Source organism: Podarcis liolepis (assembly GCF_965112155.1).
Source record: "Podarcis liolepis genome assembly, chromosome: 7".
Classification (NCBI taxonomy): domain Eukaryota; kingdom Metazoa; phylum Chordata; class Lepidosauria; order Squamata; family Lacertidae; genus Podarcis; species Podarcis liolepis.
In genome coordinates, this window is record NC_139561.1 from 23,963,384 (window position 1) to 23,978,881 (window position 15,498).

The 15,498-nt window shown below is 43.6% G+C and overlaps 1 protein-coding gene across 9 annotated transcripts in view; it reads right to left on the reverse strand.

Moving 5' to 3' along the window:
• The window catches only part of MORN1 (MORN repeat containing 1), a 119,630-nt gene that overhangs the window by 76,168 nt on the left and 27,964 nt on the right, over window positions 1-15,498 (reverse strand). For all 9 annotated transcript variants that reach the window (XM_083513094.1, XM_083513092.1, XM_083513095.1 and 6 more), the window contains exons 7-10: window positions 13,871-13,967; window positions 12,247-12,357; window positions 9,768-9,891; window positions 6,966-7,156 (exon numbers count right to left, since the gene is read on the reverse strand). In XM_083513094.1, the coding sequence (XP_083369220.1) occupies window positions 6,966-7,156; window positions 9,768-9,891; window positions 12,247-12,357; window positions 13,871-13,967 (523 nt within the window). The remainder of the gene's footprint in view (window positions 1-6,965; window positions 7,157-9,767; window positions 9,892-12,246; window positions 12,358-13,870; window positions 13,968-15,498) is intronic.

Here is a 15,498-nt window from a genome sequence, read left to right on the forward strand (position 1 = left end):
TCATTCCACTAGTACTATGTAAGACTAAAACAAACAGATCACCGCCGTTGCTTGGAGTGCATTTGTTAATGGGGTGGAGTCACTTTAAACAAAAATTTATTATCATTTAAAAGCTGAAGGGAACAAAATATTCAGATGACAGTAGAAAAACCCAACTAATATGTTGCAGGATCATGAAAGTAAAAAAAACCAAGGAATGGCTGGCTTAAAGTTTACTTAGAATTAACAGCCTCATACCCAGCAGTGCTCGGGAATTCTAAGAAAAAACAAAAAAACACTGCAATTTTGAAATCTGTGGTTAAAATCAGGGCAGTTTTAAAAGGTTTTATATGCCACCTTGATTCAAAATGGTGTCCAATTGTATCCAGAGGTAGACAAAATCCTGCTCCTTGGAACCACCACACAAAATTTGGTTATGATTTCTTAAGAGGTGACCAAATGACATTCCAAAACGTTTTACAGATGAAAGGATTGTATATCCACAGGTGAATGTGCAGAAAATCTGGCACAGTTAGGATTTTATATTAAGACAGAAGCAGAGATTCTGCATGCCGAGTGTCCAATATGAAGAGAGCACATGCTTGGTATACATAAGGCAGGGGTGCCCAAACTTTTTTCAAAGATGGCTGGATTTGATGAAGTGAGACCTCTGCCTGAGACCTTGGAGAGCAGCTGCCAGTCAGAGCAGACAATATTGGGCTATATGGACTTGAGCTCTAACTCAGTACCAGGCAGTTTTCTACATTGCTATCAGGGAAGGCTGCTCTATTAGGGCAAACAGGGCATTGCTGCACTAACTTCAGTCTGCCCTCAGCCTGCCCACCACCCGCCTGCCTTCCTAATTACATCCAGTCTAGGTTGTGGCCCTGCCTGTCAGCTTCCATAATCTCAGTATTGCCCTTGTGGAACTCAGCAGGGAGGAAGATGGGGCAAAACTAGAATTGGTTGGTTCTGCCTATCTATGTTGCCTGTCATTAGCTCTGGCTCCATCTACTGTTGGCTTCTCTGCCTTCTGCACTGCCCGTCCTGATGGACACAACCGATCATCCACCACACAGGACAAAACCAGTTTAGTCAAGGTAACTGGTAAATGTTACCAAGGAGGCCCCTCCGGCAGCAGAGCGGCTTTTAATTCAGCCTTGGATTTCATTACCAAACTAGAAACGTCTAACAGGCGAGCACATCCATTTCTGAAAGCAAAAGCTCCGTGCCGTTTCTCAGAACCTTTCAGAATTCCATTTTGCTGACAGTTCATCAATAGTGCATGGGGCTGGATGCCTTTCCATTACTGTGTTATTACCACCATACTAAAAGAACAGGGAGAACGAAAGCCTCAAGGACCTCATAATTTACCCATCAGCAGAAGTTATTCCTGAGGTGTTTTGAGATGGTGCCAACATTTTGCTCAAAAGCGAGCCATGAAGCCTTTGCTGGAAAAAGAACTGAAGTGCAAATCAAGTTGGTTGAAAGAAATAATCTACTACTGCCAGAGCTTACAATCTAATAGAGGAAGAAATTGAAATCCAAATAGATGAATGGTAGGTTTCGTTTGCATTCAAGCATCCACAGCATCCCTATGGAGCAGGGAGGGGGGAGGCTGGTGGCTTAAGCCCCAATTTTACGATATAGTGGTCTGACCTTCCATCAGTGGTTCCATCCTTCCCATATCCAGCCTATCCCACATGGACCCTGAAGTGAAGGCTGCCTTGGAACACACATACACGCCCTGGTTACAAATGAACCTCTCTCAAGAGTGACCCAATCTCTCCAAAATCTCAGAGAACAGCACCCATGCCCTTGTTGCTCCCTAAAGGGGCCTTGGAGATGTATCTTTTGTAATGATATAGGCCAAGCAGTCTGATAAGGGCCAGCTGCTTCCAGCCTTCTCTATCTCCCTTTTCCTGGGGTTCTACAGGAGGTGATATTAGCAACAAGTCAAGGCAAACCCAAGGCAGTATAGGGAAGGAGTGGTGGCAGAGTGCAAGAGAAGAGAATGAAGATTCAACAGGCGCCTTCTGGGCCAACTTTTAAATGCCTGCTGAAAACTTCTCTATTCCACTAAGCCTATGCAGGAAATTAAGAGTACATCCCTCACAATGGTTTACCGATCTTTGTGTTTAACTTTTTATGCTTATATTGTATGGGTATTTTTTTTTTTACTTTTAATATATATTATGATATAGCAATATAAAAACATTTTAATTAATAAATGAATGTATATAATATCAAGCTGGATATGAACAGGCTTCATATGTCCACCGAGAACATCTTACCCAAGGGCACCAAGTTTAAGGTCCTCCCCAGCTAATTTAGCCAATGGATGATGGGAGTTGTAGTCAACAGCATATGTGGGATCCAAAGTTGATAATCAACTTTAAAAGCCCTGAAGCCCTTCATTGCTCTTACCATGGGCACCCGTGGGGCGGAAGACAAGGAGGCGCTCAGTTTCCCCTCCCCCACCATAACCCCAGACTCCCAGCTTCCATTTTAAAAAGTTTCTATAATTTATAGATATAAGAGGCAAAGTGTGCTGGCACTGTTCTCATTTGTTTTGTGAGAAACTTCCTTGCTCCCACATTTCAGTTATGTACATATGTATGCTTATTTGTAGTATTGTAACAGATAAATAGGTACCGCTCCGGCGGGAAGGTAAACGGCGTTTCCGTGTGCTGCTCTGGTTCGCCAGAAGCGGCTTAGTCATGCTGGCCACATGACCTGGAAGCTGTACGCCGGCTCCCTCGGCCAATAAAGCGAGATGAGCGCCACAACCCCAGAGTCAGTCACAACTGGACCTAATGGTCAGGCGTTCCTTTACCTTTACCTAAAACCAACCCCATGGAAAAAAACCCTGCAGACACTCCTGACTCCTGCCCTTCTCCTACCTGGACAGGAGGCACATTTCATTCTGTAGAAGAGCCCATAAAAAACAGCTTCTAAGAGTCCACTCAAAGAGTGATTTTGGGGAGCTCAGGGAGCTGCACTTGGATCTGTTAAACCCAAGATGCAAAGTCCCCTTTAAACCACCTCCGAATCTAGAAAGCAACCCCATGGTTCCCCCACAAAGTGACATTTACATGTATCAGAGCAGAGTATCCCCCCACTGTCCTGCACACCCCAAATCTCTCTGCTTCAGTACTTCTCCCCACAAAGAAAATACATTTTAATCCATGATCTGAAACGTTCCTAACAAAACACGCTGGAGGGGAGAATCAAACCAAGAGAGGGCACGTTTATTTAATAACCCAAATCTTCTGGTAATTTAATAGTGGGGGTCAGGTGTTAAATAAGGGCTCTTATAAACATTTATTTTGGTAGCGGGGGGAAGCAAAAGCCAACTGAATTCAGTATGACGAAAACAAAGCTGGCAAGAGGGGCCAGCAGAGCATATCGCACATGTTGGGGCTATCAAAATAAACTCTCCAGAGTCCAAAGATAGATGCAATTTTAACTACCACTCAGTTTCTCTCCACTTTGTTAGCAAGTTGAGTGTATTAAGATGCAAATCGTGTATTTACAATGTATCAAGTTATATGGGGTGGATTTAATATTACAGTTCACAATAAACCAAAGTGATTAAACTTTGATTCAACTCCCAAGATCTCAGCATTCAGGCTCCCATGAATAATTCCAGGAATAACTGGCCTGTAAAATAATACTGGCATATTTATAAAGAAAAGTGTTAGCTCATCTGTTACTTCATGTCCTCTAGGAAACCAAAACAACAATATAGGCTGTGAATATATATATGTATAAGATGAGTAGGCAGGTTTGACTCACTGGGACTATAATAAACCTTGAGACACAGCTCTGAGTAGGTGGATTTTAGGTAGAAAGAAAAAGGGGCCCTCATGGGGTGGTAAATAGATAGACCATGGATTTGACCCCCCTCCCTCCCTTGCCCAGAGAAAGTTAGCAAAGCTATTGGGGGGGGGGCTTGAAATTATTAGGGTATTTCACACCAGTTTGGGAGGCAAAACTGGAGGTGCAATTCAGATGAAATTATGCACTGCATGGGCAGAATGAGATGCAGGATGCTTGAAGGTCTGGCTAGGACCGTTGAGAAACCTGGGTTAAAATCCCTGGTCAGTCACTAAGCTCTCTTGGCTGGTCACCCTCTCTCAGTTTAACCTACTTCGCAGGGCTGCTGTGAGAATAACATGAGATACTTCCTATGCACACTGCTCTAAGCATCTTAGAGGAAGGTTAAGATACAAATGTAACAGGGACCCTCCAGACTGGTGGGCTTTTTTTTTTTTTTTTTGCAGGGTGTATTCTGCAAATGCAATAAAAGTGGATTAGTGATGAATTTATAATGGACCACCCACACATCATTCTGCTTCGTTAGCTGTTCTGTGAGGCTGCCCCGATGTTTCTGCATTACAGCTACCCAGAAAGGCAACTCTTGCACTACAGCACAACAAAAGCAGGACAAAAAATAAACCGAGACATTTGTAGTATAAGAAGTTACAGGATTTCGGGAGTCAATTAATGGGCATGTACTGATTGGAAAGAGAGCGGTATATCAACCCACAAACTTCTGGAGGTACAAACAGTGCTGAAAATTGGATCATATATAACTGGACTGATGCCATCATGAACACGGATCATCACAAATGCACAATATAAAGGACATCTGGAGGGGGCCATAGATAGACCAGGTTTTGCTCCTCCAGCAGCTGCAGGAGTGGCTGTGGCAAGGCTACTTCTCCTAGTCTAGCCTGGTAGGCAAACCACATCCATTCCTAATGAAGCCAGGTCTTGCAATGGCTACACGTGCCTTAGTAACATACAAACCAAATTATTGCACTGTGCTCACCGTGGGGCAAATATGGATGAGTCTCTGGAAACTTTAGCTGAGACAGTTTGTGGCAATGAGAGCATTGGTGGGTGCTCAACCATGGAAGCACTTGACATCCTTATTTACAACAGCTGTTCTGGATTCCCAGAAATAATATTAGAATAGCCCTGGTGGATCAGGCCAAAGGCCCACCAAAGGCCCATCATCTTGTTCTCCCATTGACCAACCAGGTACCCCAATGGGAATCCTGAAAGTGGGACCTGAGCGCAACAGCACCCTCCCCACTTGTGATTCACAGCAACTGGTAATCAGAGGCATATTGACAATGGAGGTAGCCATTGTGACTGGCAGCCATCCAAACCATGGTACAGACATGGCTGGTTGGGACATAGGAGAAGGCTGTCTCTGAAGTTGCTACAGAACTCCCCACCAAATTTCAGGCAGTGAAACTCATGAGTTTCTAATGTATTCTGTAATTTATTTATTTATTTATTTATTCATTTATTTATTTAGTATGCTACCCTTAGTGACACAAGCACAGAGGGAGGGTGTGGAGGAGGGGTCTTACACATTTTCTTAAATAAATTTGATTTGCACATGGTACAGTGCATAGGAGGGAGGAATGGAAAAGCCAAGCATCCTATCCTGAGCTCCTTACACAAAGCAGAAAATAAAGAAATAAATTAAAAATTAAAATGGATAATGATGAGTGCCTGAAAGATCTGCACTGATCCATACTGGATCCTATTTTGCCACATCATCTCAGCGTGACTATACTGATACTGGTGTTCAGAAAGGGCTTCTGTTTTGTACTTGACGTTGTGTGTGAAGCGGATGTCTCCTGTTTTTATTTCTCTTCTGATACAAGTGTTGGGATTAGTGCCCCTAATCCACAGATCTTTGTATGCAGCCATAGCAGGCTGTTGACACTCAGCTGAACACCAGAACAGGGAGGGCTGTAGGAAACTTCCTTATACCAAGTCAAACTCTTAATCTAGTATTGGCTGCTCTGACTGGCAGCAGCAATCTGGTATCTCAGGCAGGGATCTTTCCCACCACCTGCTACCTGAGGTTTTCAAAACTAGATATGCTAGGTAGACCTGGGGTCTTCTACAGGCAAAGCAGGTGCTCTAACACTGACTCATCTGAGTTAGACTGCTAGTCCACCCAGTGCAGAGGCCTTTTCCCATCACCTACTAATCTGGAGAGGGCAGGGATTAAACAGGTGACTTTTATCCTTGCAGAACATGTGCTCTTTCCCAGATGCTCACTCGCAGAACTGAGGTTTACTTGGGCAGCAAGGCCTAGAAAGTGGAATAAGGTTTGAAGCGGGAAGGTGGGGGGCTGAATGAATTCAAAATATTTGAGAAAGACTGCTTTAAATGTTCGTTCTACCCCCCTCTTTTCTTTCATGGAACAGGTGACAAAATAGAAGTGGGGAAGCTGTTTTTCCCCCTTAAAGCTTGCAAAGATGTATGGATGACATGCAGAGGAGCAGGAGAATCAAAGGGCTGTCTCCTAGTCCTACTCAACAGCAGACCCAGCGAAAGTGATGGGTCCACTTAGGACCATTCATTTTAACGGGCCTATTCTGAGTAGGACTTAGCTATAACCCAAAGGAAAACTGCTCTATTCGCTAATGACCTTCTTGCTTCCTTGTGTGCACAAAACGGGGCTTTAAGCAGAATCTCCACCTTGGCCTCAGAGACAAAGCAATACATGCCTCCACTCCAAAAGGAAAAACTGGTGCTTTCACTACATGCCTCCTCCTCCTCCCTGCAACACTGGCATACTTCCCAAGCAAAAGCAACATGAGAATGCCGATATGGTGTTACCGCTGAACACTTCCTGCCTAATTCATTTTTAACAGCATGTTTTGACTGATCAGAGAAGGAAAAACCCACCCAAAGAAGCTGCATAACAAGCAAAGGCTATTCTGTCTAATGCAGGGGGGGGGGGAACGTATTTTTAAAAATAAATCTATTCAAATTATTATGAGGAATGTCAATGACAAATCTCCTACAGCCTGCAAAATGATTTTAAAGCTGCCCATTAGCATGACAAAAGCCGTCTCAAGTTGTTTCACTGAGGGGGTAGAAGATACCTTTTGTTTCTCTCTTAACTGCAAAAGCCAAGCACTCAAGCTAAATCTATGATCTCTACTTACCATAGTGGTTGCTAAGGGCATCTCCTGCACCACCCAGAGGTTTTGATCCAGATTCTGGTTCTAAGGCACTTGGGGGTATTAGCAGTTCAAGCAGGGCAAGTTGATTTTCACCAACAGCAGGCAGGGCAGCTTGCGGTTTCTGGCTTCCAGACGTGACAATCATCAAAGGATACGGAATATACTCAAATCCGCTGCCAAAGGAAACAGGATTGGCATTATTTTGCACTGATAAGCTTCATGAACCTTAAAACTAAGCGATCCAGAATTGATGTGGGATACACTATGAGGGATGAACATGTGAAGTTCGTACAGAATCAGATCGCTGGCCCATGCTGGCCAACCATTCTGACAGGCAGTGGCTCTCCACAAAGTCTCAGGCAAAAGTCTTTCTCAGCACACTGTCATTTGAGATCCTTGTCATGCCAGGAACTGAACTCAAGACCTTCTGCATGCCAAGCAGAAGGGCTTTATGACTCATCTGTGGCTCTTTGGGGTTAAAATATATGAAAGTTACAGGCCCAACACTCCCTCTTTCTCTCTCTCTGCGGTTTGTCCATCAGATTTGGAAAAGATGGCATTTGGCCCTAGCTCTGTACATCAAGGTTGTTGGGATGACCTGCTTCTTGCTTCTTAGGTCTTGGTGACCTGCAGTATAAGCCAACAACTGCAACAGCCTTGTTAATTCCCCCCCAGCAGTTGCACAAATTCTTCCTTTCATTTTGATGGTGGATTCTATTTAAATCCGCTGTAGTACAGCCTTTTTAGCCAGTGTTTTTAAAGTGCATTCCAAGCTGATGGTCTGCTGTTATTCTTACAGGGTGGGAAAGAGTGGAAAATACCTTTCTCCAATCTAAACTATGTGCCAGGCTTTCACAGGTTAGCAATCCAACTCTGTTGGAGTGCCCCAATATTAAAGAGTGCTACAACTCACAGAATCTGTACAGTGGCAGAAAAGTGTTATACACGCTCAACAGAGGGAAAGAACATACCAACCTAAGGTGATCCTAATTTATAAAGGATATTCAGGTGTTGTCTGGTGGACAAGTACACATTAGAATCAGAGAATCATAAAGTTGTAGGGTATCTTGAAGGCTCCCGTGCGCCGCGCTAAACCAGTGAGGAGCAGAGCAGCGACTGCCTTCCGCAATGTTGGTCGGCTTCCCATTGGCTGCAGGAAGCTCCTGCAGCCAATGGGAAGCTGCACACACCTCTTCCGCGCCAGAAATAGCGTTTGCACATGCATGCAGCATGCGTGTGCACTCCGGCCCACTGCGGCATCTGCGGGACCGTGAACTGGCCCAAGTCACAAAAACTTTGCCGACCCCTGCTGTAATGCACTGTGCTATATGGTGTATGAACTTTAATTGTATTTTTATTGCTTTCTTTATACCTTATACTGTATTTTATGGTATTACAATGCATACTGTACTGCACTGCAGGTAAAGGTGAAGGTAAAGGATGCCTGGACAGTTAAGTCCAGTTGAATTCAACTATGGGGTACAGTGCTCATCTATGCTTTCAGGCAGAGAGCTGGCGTTTGTCCACAGACAGCTTTTCCAGGTCATATGGCCAGCATGACTAAACCACTTCTGGCACATAAAAACACCGTGATGGAGGCCAGAGAAATGCCATTTAGCTTCCCACTGCAGTGGTACCTATTTATCTACTCGTGGCAGTATGCTTTCAAAGTGCTAGGTTGGCAGGAGCTGGAACAAAGCAACTGGAGCTCACCCTGTCATGTAGATTCGAACGGCCGACCTTACGATAGGCAAGCCCAAGAGGCTTGGTGGTTTAGACCACAGTGCCACCTGCGTCCCTGCACTGCATTACAATTTATGTGGATTTCAAACTGTAGTACAATAATACCACCTGAAGGTTTTGGACCACTGGTGGTCCAGGGACCATAGTTTGGGAACCCCTGATGTAGTCAATCTAGAGTTAGAGCATCCCCAATGGCAGTCCAGTCTCTGCTTGGAGGCCTCTGGCAATGGAGGGTCCAGCTTTGCCCAGGCTACCATGACATGGCTGAGATGCCAAGTGGCCCATCAAAGGAAATCAAAACACCAAAAGAGCACCAGACATGCCCTGTGTTCCCAGTCTTGTTCCCCACTCCTAATTCCTGGCTGATTTGCCCTCTTCAGTTCCAACTCCTGGTGCCTGGATCCAAACAGCTGCTCACAGCCCAGGCCTCAGAGGCCTCCTCAGCAGCTCACTAAGGATGGGGGAGACATTCAGTTTTACGCTATCCTTCCTAATTCACACTTCCCAAAACAACATGGGAACTAAAACATAATCATCTTTCAAAATTTATACTTCTCCAAATTCTGAATTGCAGTTCTCCAACCCACCCCCCAAAAAAGCATCCTAGAATGTGTATATAAGAGGGTGATGCAGATAAATGTGTATACATTAATGAAATTAACATAAAGAATGCATGTTTGGGGGGGAATTATGAGAAATGCATACTGAACTGCTGACAAATTTTAATCAGTTTAAGCAAAACAAAACACCACAAACTGACGCAGAAATGTGGCATACCAAACTTAAGATTGGAAAAATGAGAAACTGTGAGAAACGAAACTGACAAATTCATCCATTCCTATCAGTGTTTCACATGCCTTATCCCATGAATTTTAACCAGATCCAGCTAGTTGTTGAGGATTACTTGGGACCTGGAATGTGCTCAAGAGAAGCCAAAGCACGTCGAGGAAGCACTTTGAGCTGTTCAGCGTGTTGCTTCTCCATAACACGAGTCTAGGGTCACAAGAATGAACGGAATGAATTCTTCCCCATGTTACTTACAAAGAGCTTTTGATTGGCTGCCTCCCAGTTTGCTCAAGGAACTCATATGAATTGGTTTTTAAACTTTCAGAAAGCTGGCCTGCTTGGATACCAGCACTGATCTCCAGCAGTCGACCACTCTCACCTATCAAGCAAAAAAGAGAAGAGGGCAAATAAAACCATTATTTAGTTATTTTCTCTGCAGGCAGCTGCAGTGTTAACTGTTGATCTGCACACAGAACAGAGTGAGACAGGGGTGAGACCTGAGGTGATATCCAGATTTCAACGAAGAGGCTAGATATGGTCTGTGTCAATTTTGCATGTGTTTCATTTGGTGGTTCTGTCCTCTTTCCGCATTTACCTAGGAATCATTATTTTTAATCTGCATGAACATTTGTATTTAAACCCAGTCACCTTTCACCTAACTTCAGATGGCATGAAGAATACAGAGAGTCTGAATGTGACCCCAAAGTTTGGGCAGGTTCACATGGCAGAGGATGGTAGCAAGGTCCAGTATGGTTTCAAACTGAATGGAGGACCATGTGTTGAGATTCCTGCATTTCGGGGTGGGGGGGTTAGATGACCTTCTGGATCCCTTCCAATACTCCAATTCTATTTGTAGATGTTCCGCAGCTGAAGCCTTTGTCAGCCTCATGTCCTCCAGATGGCTTTGGACTAGCACTTTCATCAACCCCATTCAGCACTGCCGGGAATCAGGCGGGCGAAGGCTGCGCTATTGTAGTAATTGTCCTGTTACTTCAGATTGCCCATTAAGAAGAACGAAGTAGGTGTTTTAATTCAAACTGTGATGCCAGGCACGAAGGTGGGCATACATTCCAGACAATGCATTGTAACTTAGCATCCTTCCAGCTCTGAAAACACACACACACAAGCCCACAGTCAACAGAATTGTCATCGTTTCTGGAAAATGTACTTAGTCATATTCATTTAATTACAATGTTCTGCAGGTGGCCTTTACTTCTTCAGAGTAATCCAAATTGGAAGGATACAAAGCACAAATGATTTTTCTGTTGTTAACAGAAAGCCTCCCTCCTTCCCCCCCCCCTTCTTTCTGGTCAGAGGTTCGTATTGAAAAGTTTTGCCTTTGTAATAGTCTGAAGCAATAAATGAGAACATACAAAGAGCTAAGATGCCAATAAAAACGAAAGAGAACTATGTGAATCAGAACTAAACATGGTTTTCTGGGACTAAGAGGCAAATGATAACATGAAGCTTGGCTGGAGAGGCCAAAGAACAAAAGCAACTGGAACAAAAAAAGGGGGAAAGGAGGGGGAAGAGGAGTTTTAATAAAGGGAGGTGTATTTTTGCTGACAGACAGTAGACATCATCATCACCATAAGCCTCTAAGAAAAGCGATAAATGGGAACCAGTATTCATAAAAAGGTACTTAGCCTGCACACACACCATACATTTAAAGTACATTGCTTCCACCAAAAAATCCTGGGAACTGTAGGGCTACAGTTTCCAGCAAACTTAACAAACTACAGTTCCTAGGATTCTTTTTGAGAAGTCATGAGCTTTAAATGTACAATGTGTATCTGAAGAAGTGTGCATGCACATGAAAGCTCATACCAGTAACAAACATAGTTGGTCTCTAAGGTGCTACTGGAAGGAATTTTTTTATTTTGTTTCGACTACAGAAGACCAACGCGGCTACCTACCTGTAATGTGTACACAGTCTCATAAGGGTTATCTTGGCTCTGAAACACCTAACACTTAACAAGTGTGTCTGTGTATGGACATTACAACCCACACTGAATTCATCCACTAGCAGAAGGGTTAGATCATCTCCACCATCTGCTGTGGTCATAAATCCCAGCAAAGTAACCCCAGGAATTGTAGTTCCCTGGGAGGGACTGGGGCTCATGAGGACCAGCACAAAACTACAATTTTCAGGGTTCTTGGGTTGAAAGTCATGGCAATTAAACCAGTTGATATTTGTCCACATTTGTAGTGTAGATATGCCCCAAGACAAATTTTGACAGAATCTACACTTCCAAAGTTTTTCAGCTTACACATTTGTATTTTTAGATATCTACCCAGTCTCAACCTGCTTCTGGTATGTTTGTGTGTGCGTGACTACAGTTGATGCAAAAGAAACAGTACGCAAACTGCCTTTCGATCCAAGGCCCTTTAAAAGCCTGATAACAAAATTTAACACAATTGTTATGAAACTAGTATGTATTTCAGTACATGTACTATACTTCATAAACCGCTTAGAAGCCTATTTTGGCATTAAGCTGTACATAAATGATTAAATATCCCCACAATTCTTTTTTTTAAGTAAAGAATGCTGGGTCCTTGGTTTTTTTTATTTCTGTTCAAGATTGTGAGAAGTCTTTTACACAGCACAACATTGGGTTGTATCCCATGCTAGGTATACTCAGAGCAGACCCACTGAAGTTAATGACTAAGCTAGGTCCATTAATTTCAACAGGTCTACTCTGAGTAGAACTTAGTTAAATAAAAAAGTTCTTACTTTCACAAACCTCTCCTTTCTCGTTTTCCAGCTGGACTTGAAATGTATGGGAAGACCCTTGCACTATCTCAATAACCTCTGGTCCCATAATCACAATCTTCTTTGCTTGTCCTGCAAACATTCAACATATCTTGGTTAGTTAGTTTGCTGAAAAACCAAACTGGGAGTGGTGTTCAACTTACCTTTTATTCAAAGTAGACTTATTGAAATTAATGGACCTACTTAGTCGTATTTATTAATTTCAATGAGTCTACTCTGAGTAAAATTTAGTTAACTACTACCCTGGAACACACATATGCATAGGAAGCTGAAATCAGATCAGTGTGTTGTATGTAATTCTAGTCCTGCTCAGAGTAGATCCCTCAAACTTAACAGATGTGACTAACTTAGGTTCATTCATTTCACTAGGTCAATGAGTATAACATAATTTGATACAACCCCTAGACTCTTGGTACATCAAGGTCAGTATTGGCTCTTCTGATTGGTGGCAGCTCTAGAGGGTCTCAGACAGAGGTCTATTGCTGCCCTACCTGGAAATGCCAAGGATTGAACTGGGAACCTTCTGCATACAAAGAATGAGATCTACCAGTGAGCTACCACCTCTCCCTGATGGGGATGATTTCAGGATCACTAAGGATTCAGACCTAGGTTCAGTGAGCCCTTCAAATCTGAGTAGAAGTTCATTCAACAGACCAGCACCATCTGGAGAGATGGTTACCTGAACCCCCCGCTAAGCCTCCCCATCACCTGTGCCAGAATCCAGGTTGTGTTCTCTGGCTCAAGGCCTCCAAGGTGATGGGAATGTGCTGCTCTGCAAAGGGAGAATGCCAGGAAATGCATATCATGCCAGACCATTCTGGAGACTTCACACTATAAGAGCTGACACTGGCCTTCTGCACCTGAAGAAGGCCTGATCCTAAGAAGCCATGGCAGCTCCAATCTGAAACCCTGTAGTTCCCAATCCAAGCTCCAGAATCCTTGACATTCATATAATACTGGAACCAATACTTTCATCCACTTCTCTCTTGAATTTAAATATGTGCACACATTATTCACACCCACTTGGAAGCCAGCACTTTTTCCACACGTGCTGGACAGGGAGACCAACAGTAGGTGTAGCCAGAGCCAATGACAGAGGCAGTGTCACCTCTTGGATTGGTTGTAAGGAAGAAGGCAGGCAGGTGGGAGCCAACTGAAGGTAGGCTGAGGTTGGTGAGGCAATGCCCCATTTGCCATAATGGACAAGCCACCACTGGGCCCAACACCAATATAGCTACAATTGTTGTCAGAGTTACAAAAGCTTTTCCCATGCTCAGCACACATATTATGCAGCAGGGGGAAAAGGAAGATTTCTTCAGAAACATAATTAAAAAAAAATACACAGACCCCATGCAGCATTTTCATGTTGTGGCTTCTCATTCCGTTCCATTAATGGATTTCTACCCCTCTGCCAGATCCCTCCATGCAAAGGGCTCACTAGTGTTTTTGCTCTTTATGAGTGACACGTCCCAGGGATAAAAACGATGCCAGCACTGCGGCCCAACTGTATGCATCAATAGGCTGAAAGGAAGGGCATTGTGCAGAAGTCTCATTACGAACCTGGTTGCATAATCAAAGTACATACCAACAGGGTAGCCATTGAGCCACAGTCCATCATAGATGACACCTGAACAATGGATTATAGAGCCCTGTCCGTTGAATGTGTCATTTCTCCACTGTCCCTTCAAATAGAAGGAGAAAAAGAAAACAGAGAGAGAGAGAGAGAAGGGATATGTATTGGTTTCAATTTTAGACTGCAACATGGGTGACTACAGAAAGAAGGGATTAAGCCAGGAGCAATAGCAGAGCGGGTGGCCCTTGGGGGCGTCTTTAGAAACACTATTCCAAAACTGATGTGAATGTGTGGAGCGGGAGAGGCAAGGCAGCGAGGAATGAGGGAGGGCAAAGGGGAGTCAGAACAGCAGCCCAGGATTACGTCTTCACACCAGTGACCTGAAAATGGGCATTTTCTGCTACTGCCCCTGTACTGTGGAATGCCCTTCCTTCTGCCACATGTGAAGCAGCAACCACCAGTAGCATCACATGTATCCTTTTACCCAGCCTCTCCATGACCCGTAGGGATTGAACCCTGATTTATGTGTTTTAATGTCTGTTTTGTTTTCATGTGCTGTGCACTGCTTAGAAATTTTTTAATAATTAGTTTATAAATGCTTTTAAATAAACAAAAATGGCCTATAAATAGAATAGTTTGGGGAGAGTTGAGAGTTATAGACACCTTTGATAGCATAAACTCCCCCCCCCCAATATCCTTTTAAAAAATGCATTCATGATGATTTGTGCTTATGCTGGGATTGGGATGGTTATTTGTGATTCCCACATTCAATACCACCTGCACCTGCAAAAGTTTTGGGGTGGGCATTTTGCTTTCATTCCAATCACTGCATGTTCTGTAACTTCCTGCTGAAATCCTGTAAATGCCATGGTTCCTTTGGCTGGCAGCCTCTGAAGGAAGATGAGGTAGAATGGGAGGGAGAAGCAAGACACCACTGACTTTGGCTGCAATTTTGAGTACTTGGGCCTGTGCTCTTTCCTCCTCTCTCCCCTTCCTTTTTCCTCATGCAACATGTCTTTTTAGATTGTGAGCCTGAGAACAGGGGCCATCTGGGTACCGATGTTTGTAAGTCATCCTGAGAGCCTTTTCAGCTAAAGGGCAAGATATAAATGATATAAATAAAAAAGGGGAGACCAGAAAAAAATGCAACAAAAAAGCATGGCTTTTATAGTGATGGTGTCATCAGAGTAGGCTACTTCTGCCTACAGATGCCCAAGAAACAAAACCTATTGTGCGGCTTATAGATAGTTGGCAAAAACTTTTTTTCCTCAATTCCAGAATGTGTAATAGCTGGATGCTATTATGCTCTATTAGACTGCCCACCACACTGCCTTTTGATCCATTTTATTTACTGATATTATTTTATCAGTAAAAGAGGGAAGGTTAAGACATTCAGAAGCAGCCTTGGAAGGCTTCTTTGGTGCCAGACCATACAAATGCAGCCCCTATTAATAATTAGTTGCAGACCGAGATCTTACAATTGGTGGGCCAGTGGCAAGAGAGTCAACAATGGCAAACTGTGCAAAGTCCTTGCAAGCGGGAGACAGGTGTGCCAATGTGATAATGTCAGGCAACATAATGCTGGCATACAAAAAGAAAGAAAAAACAACCAGGGCCAAACTGAAATGGGAGGTTCGTTT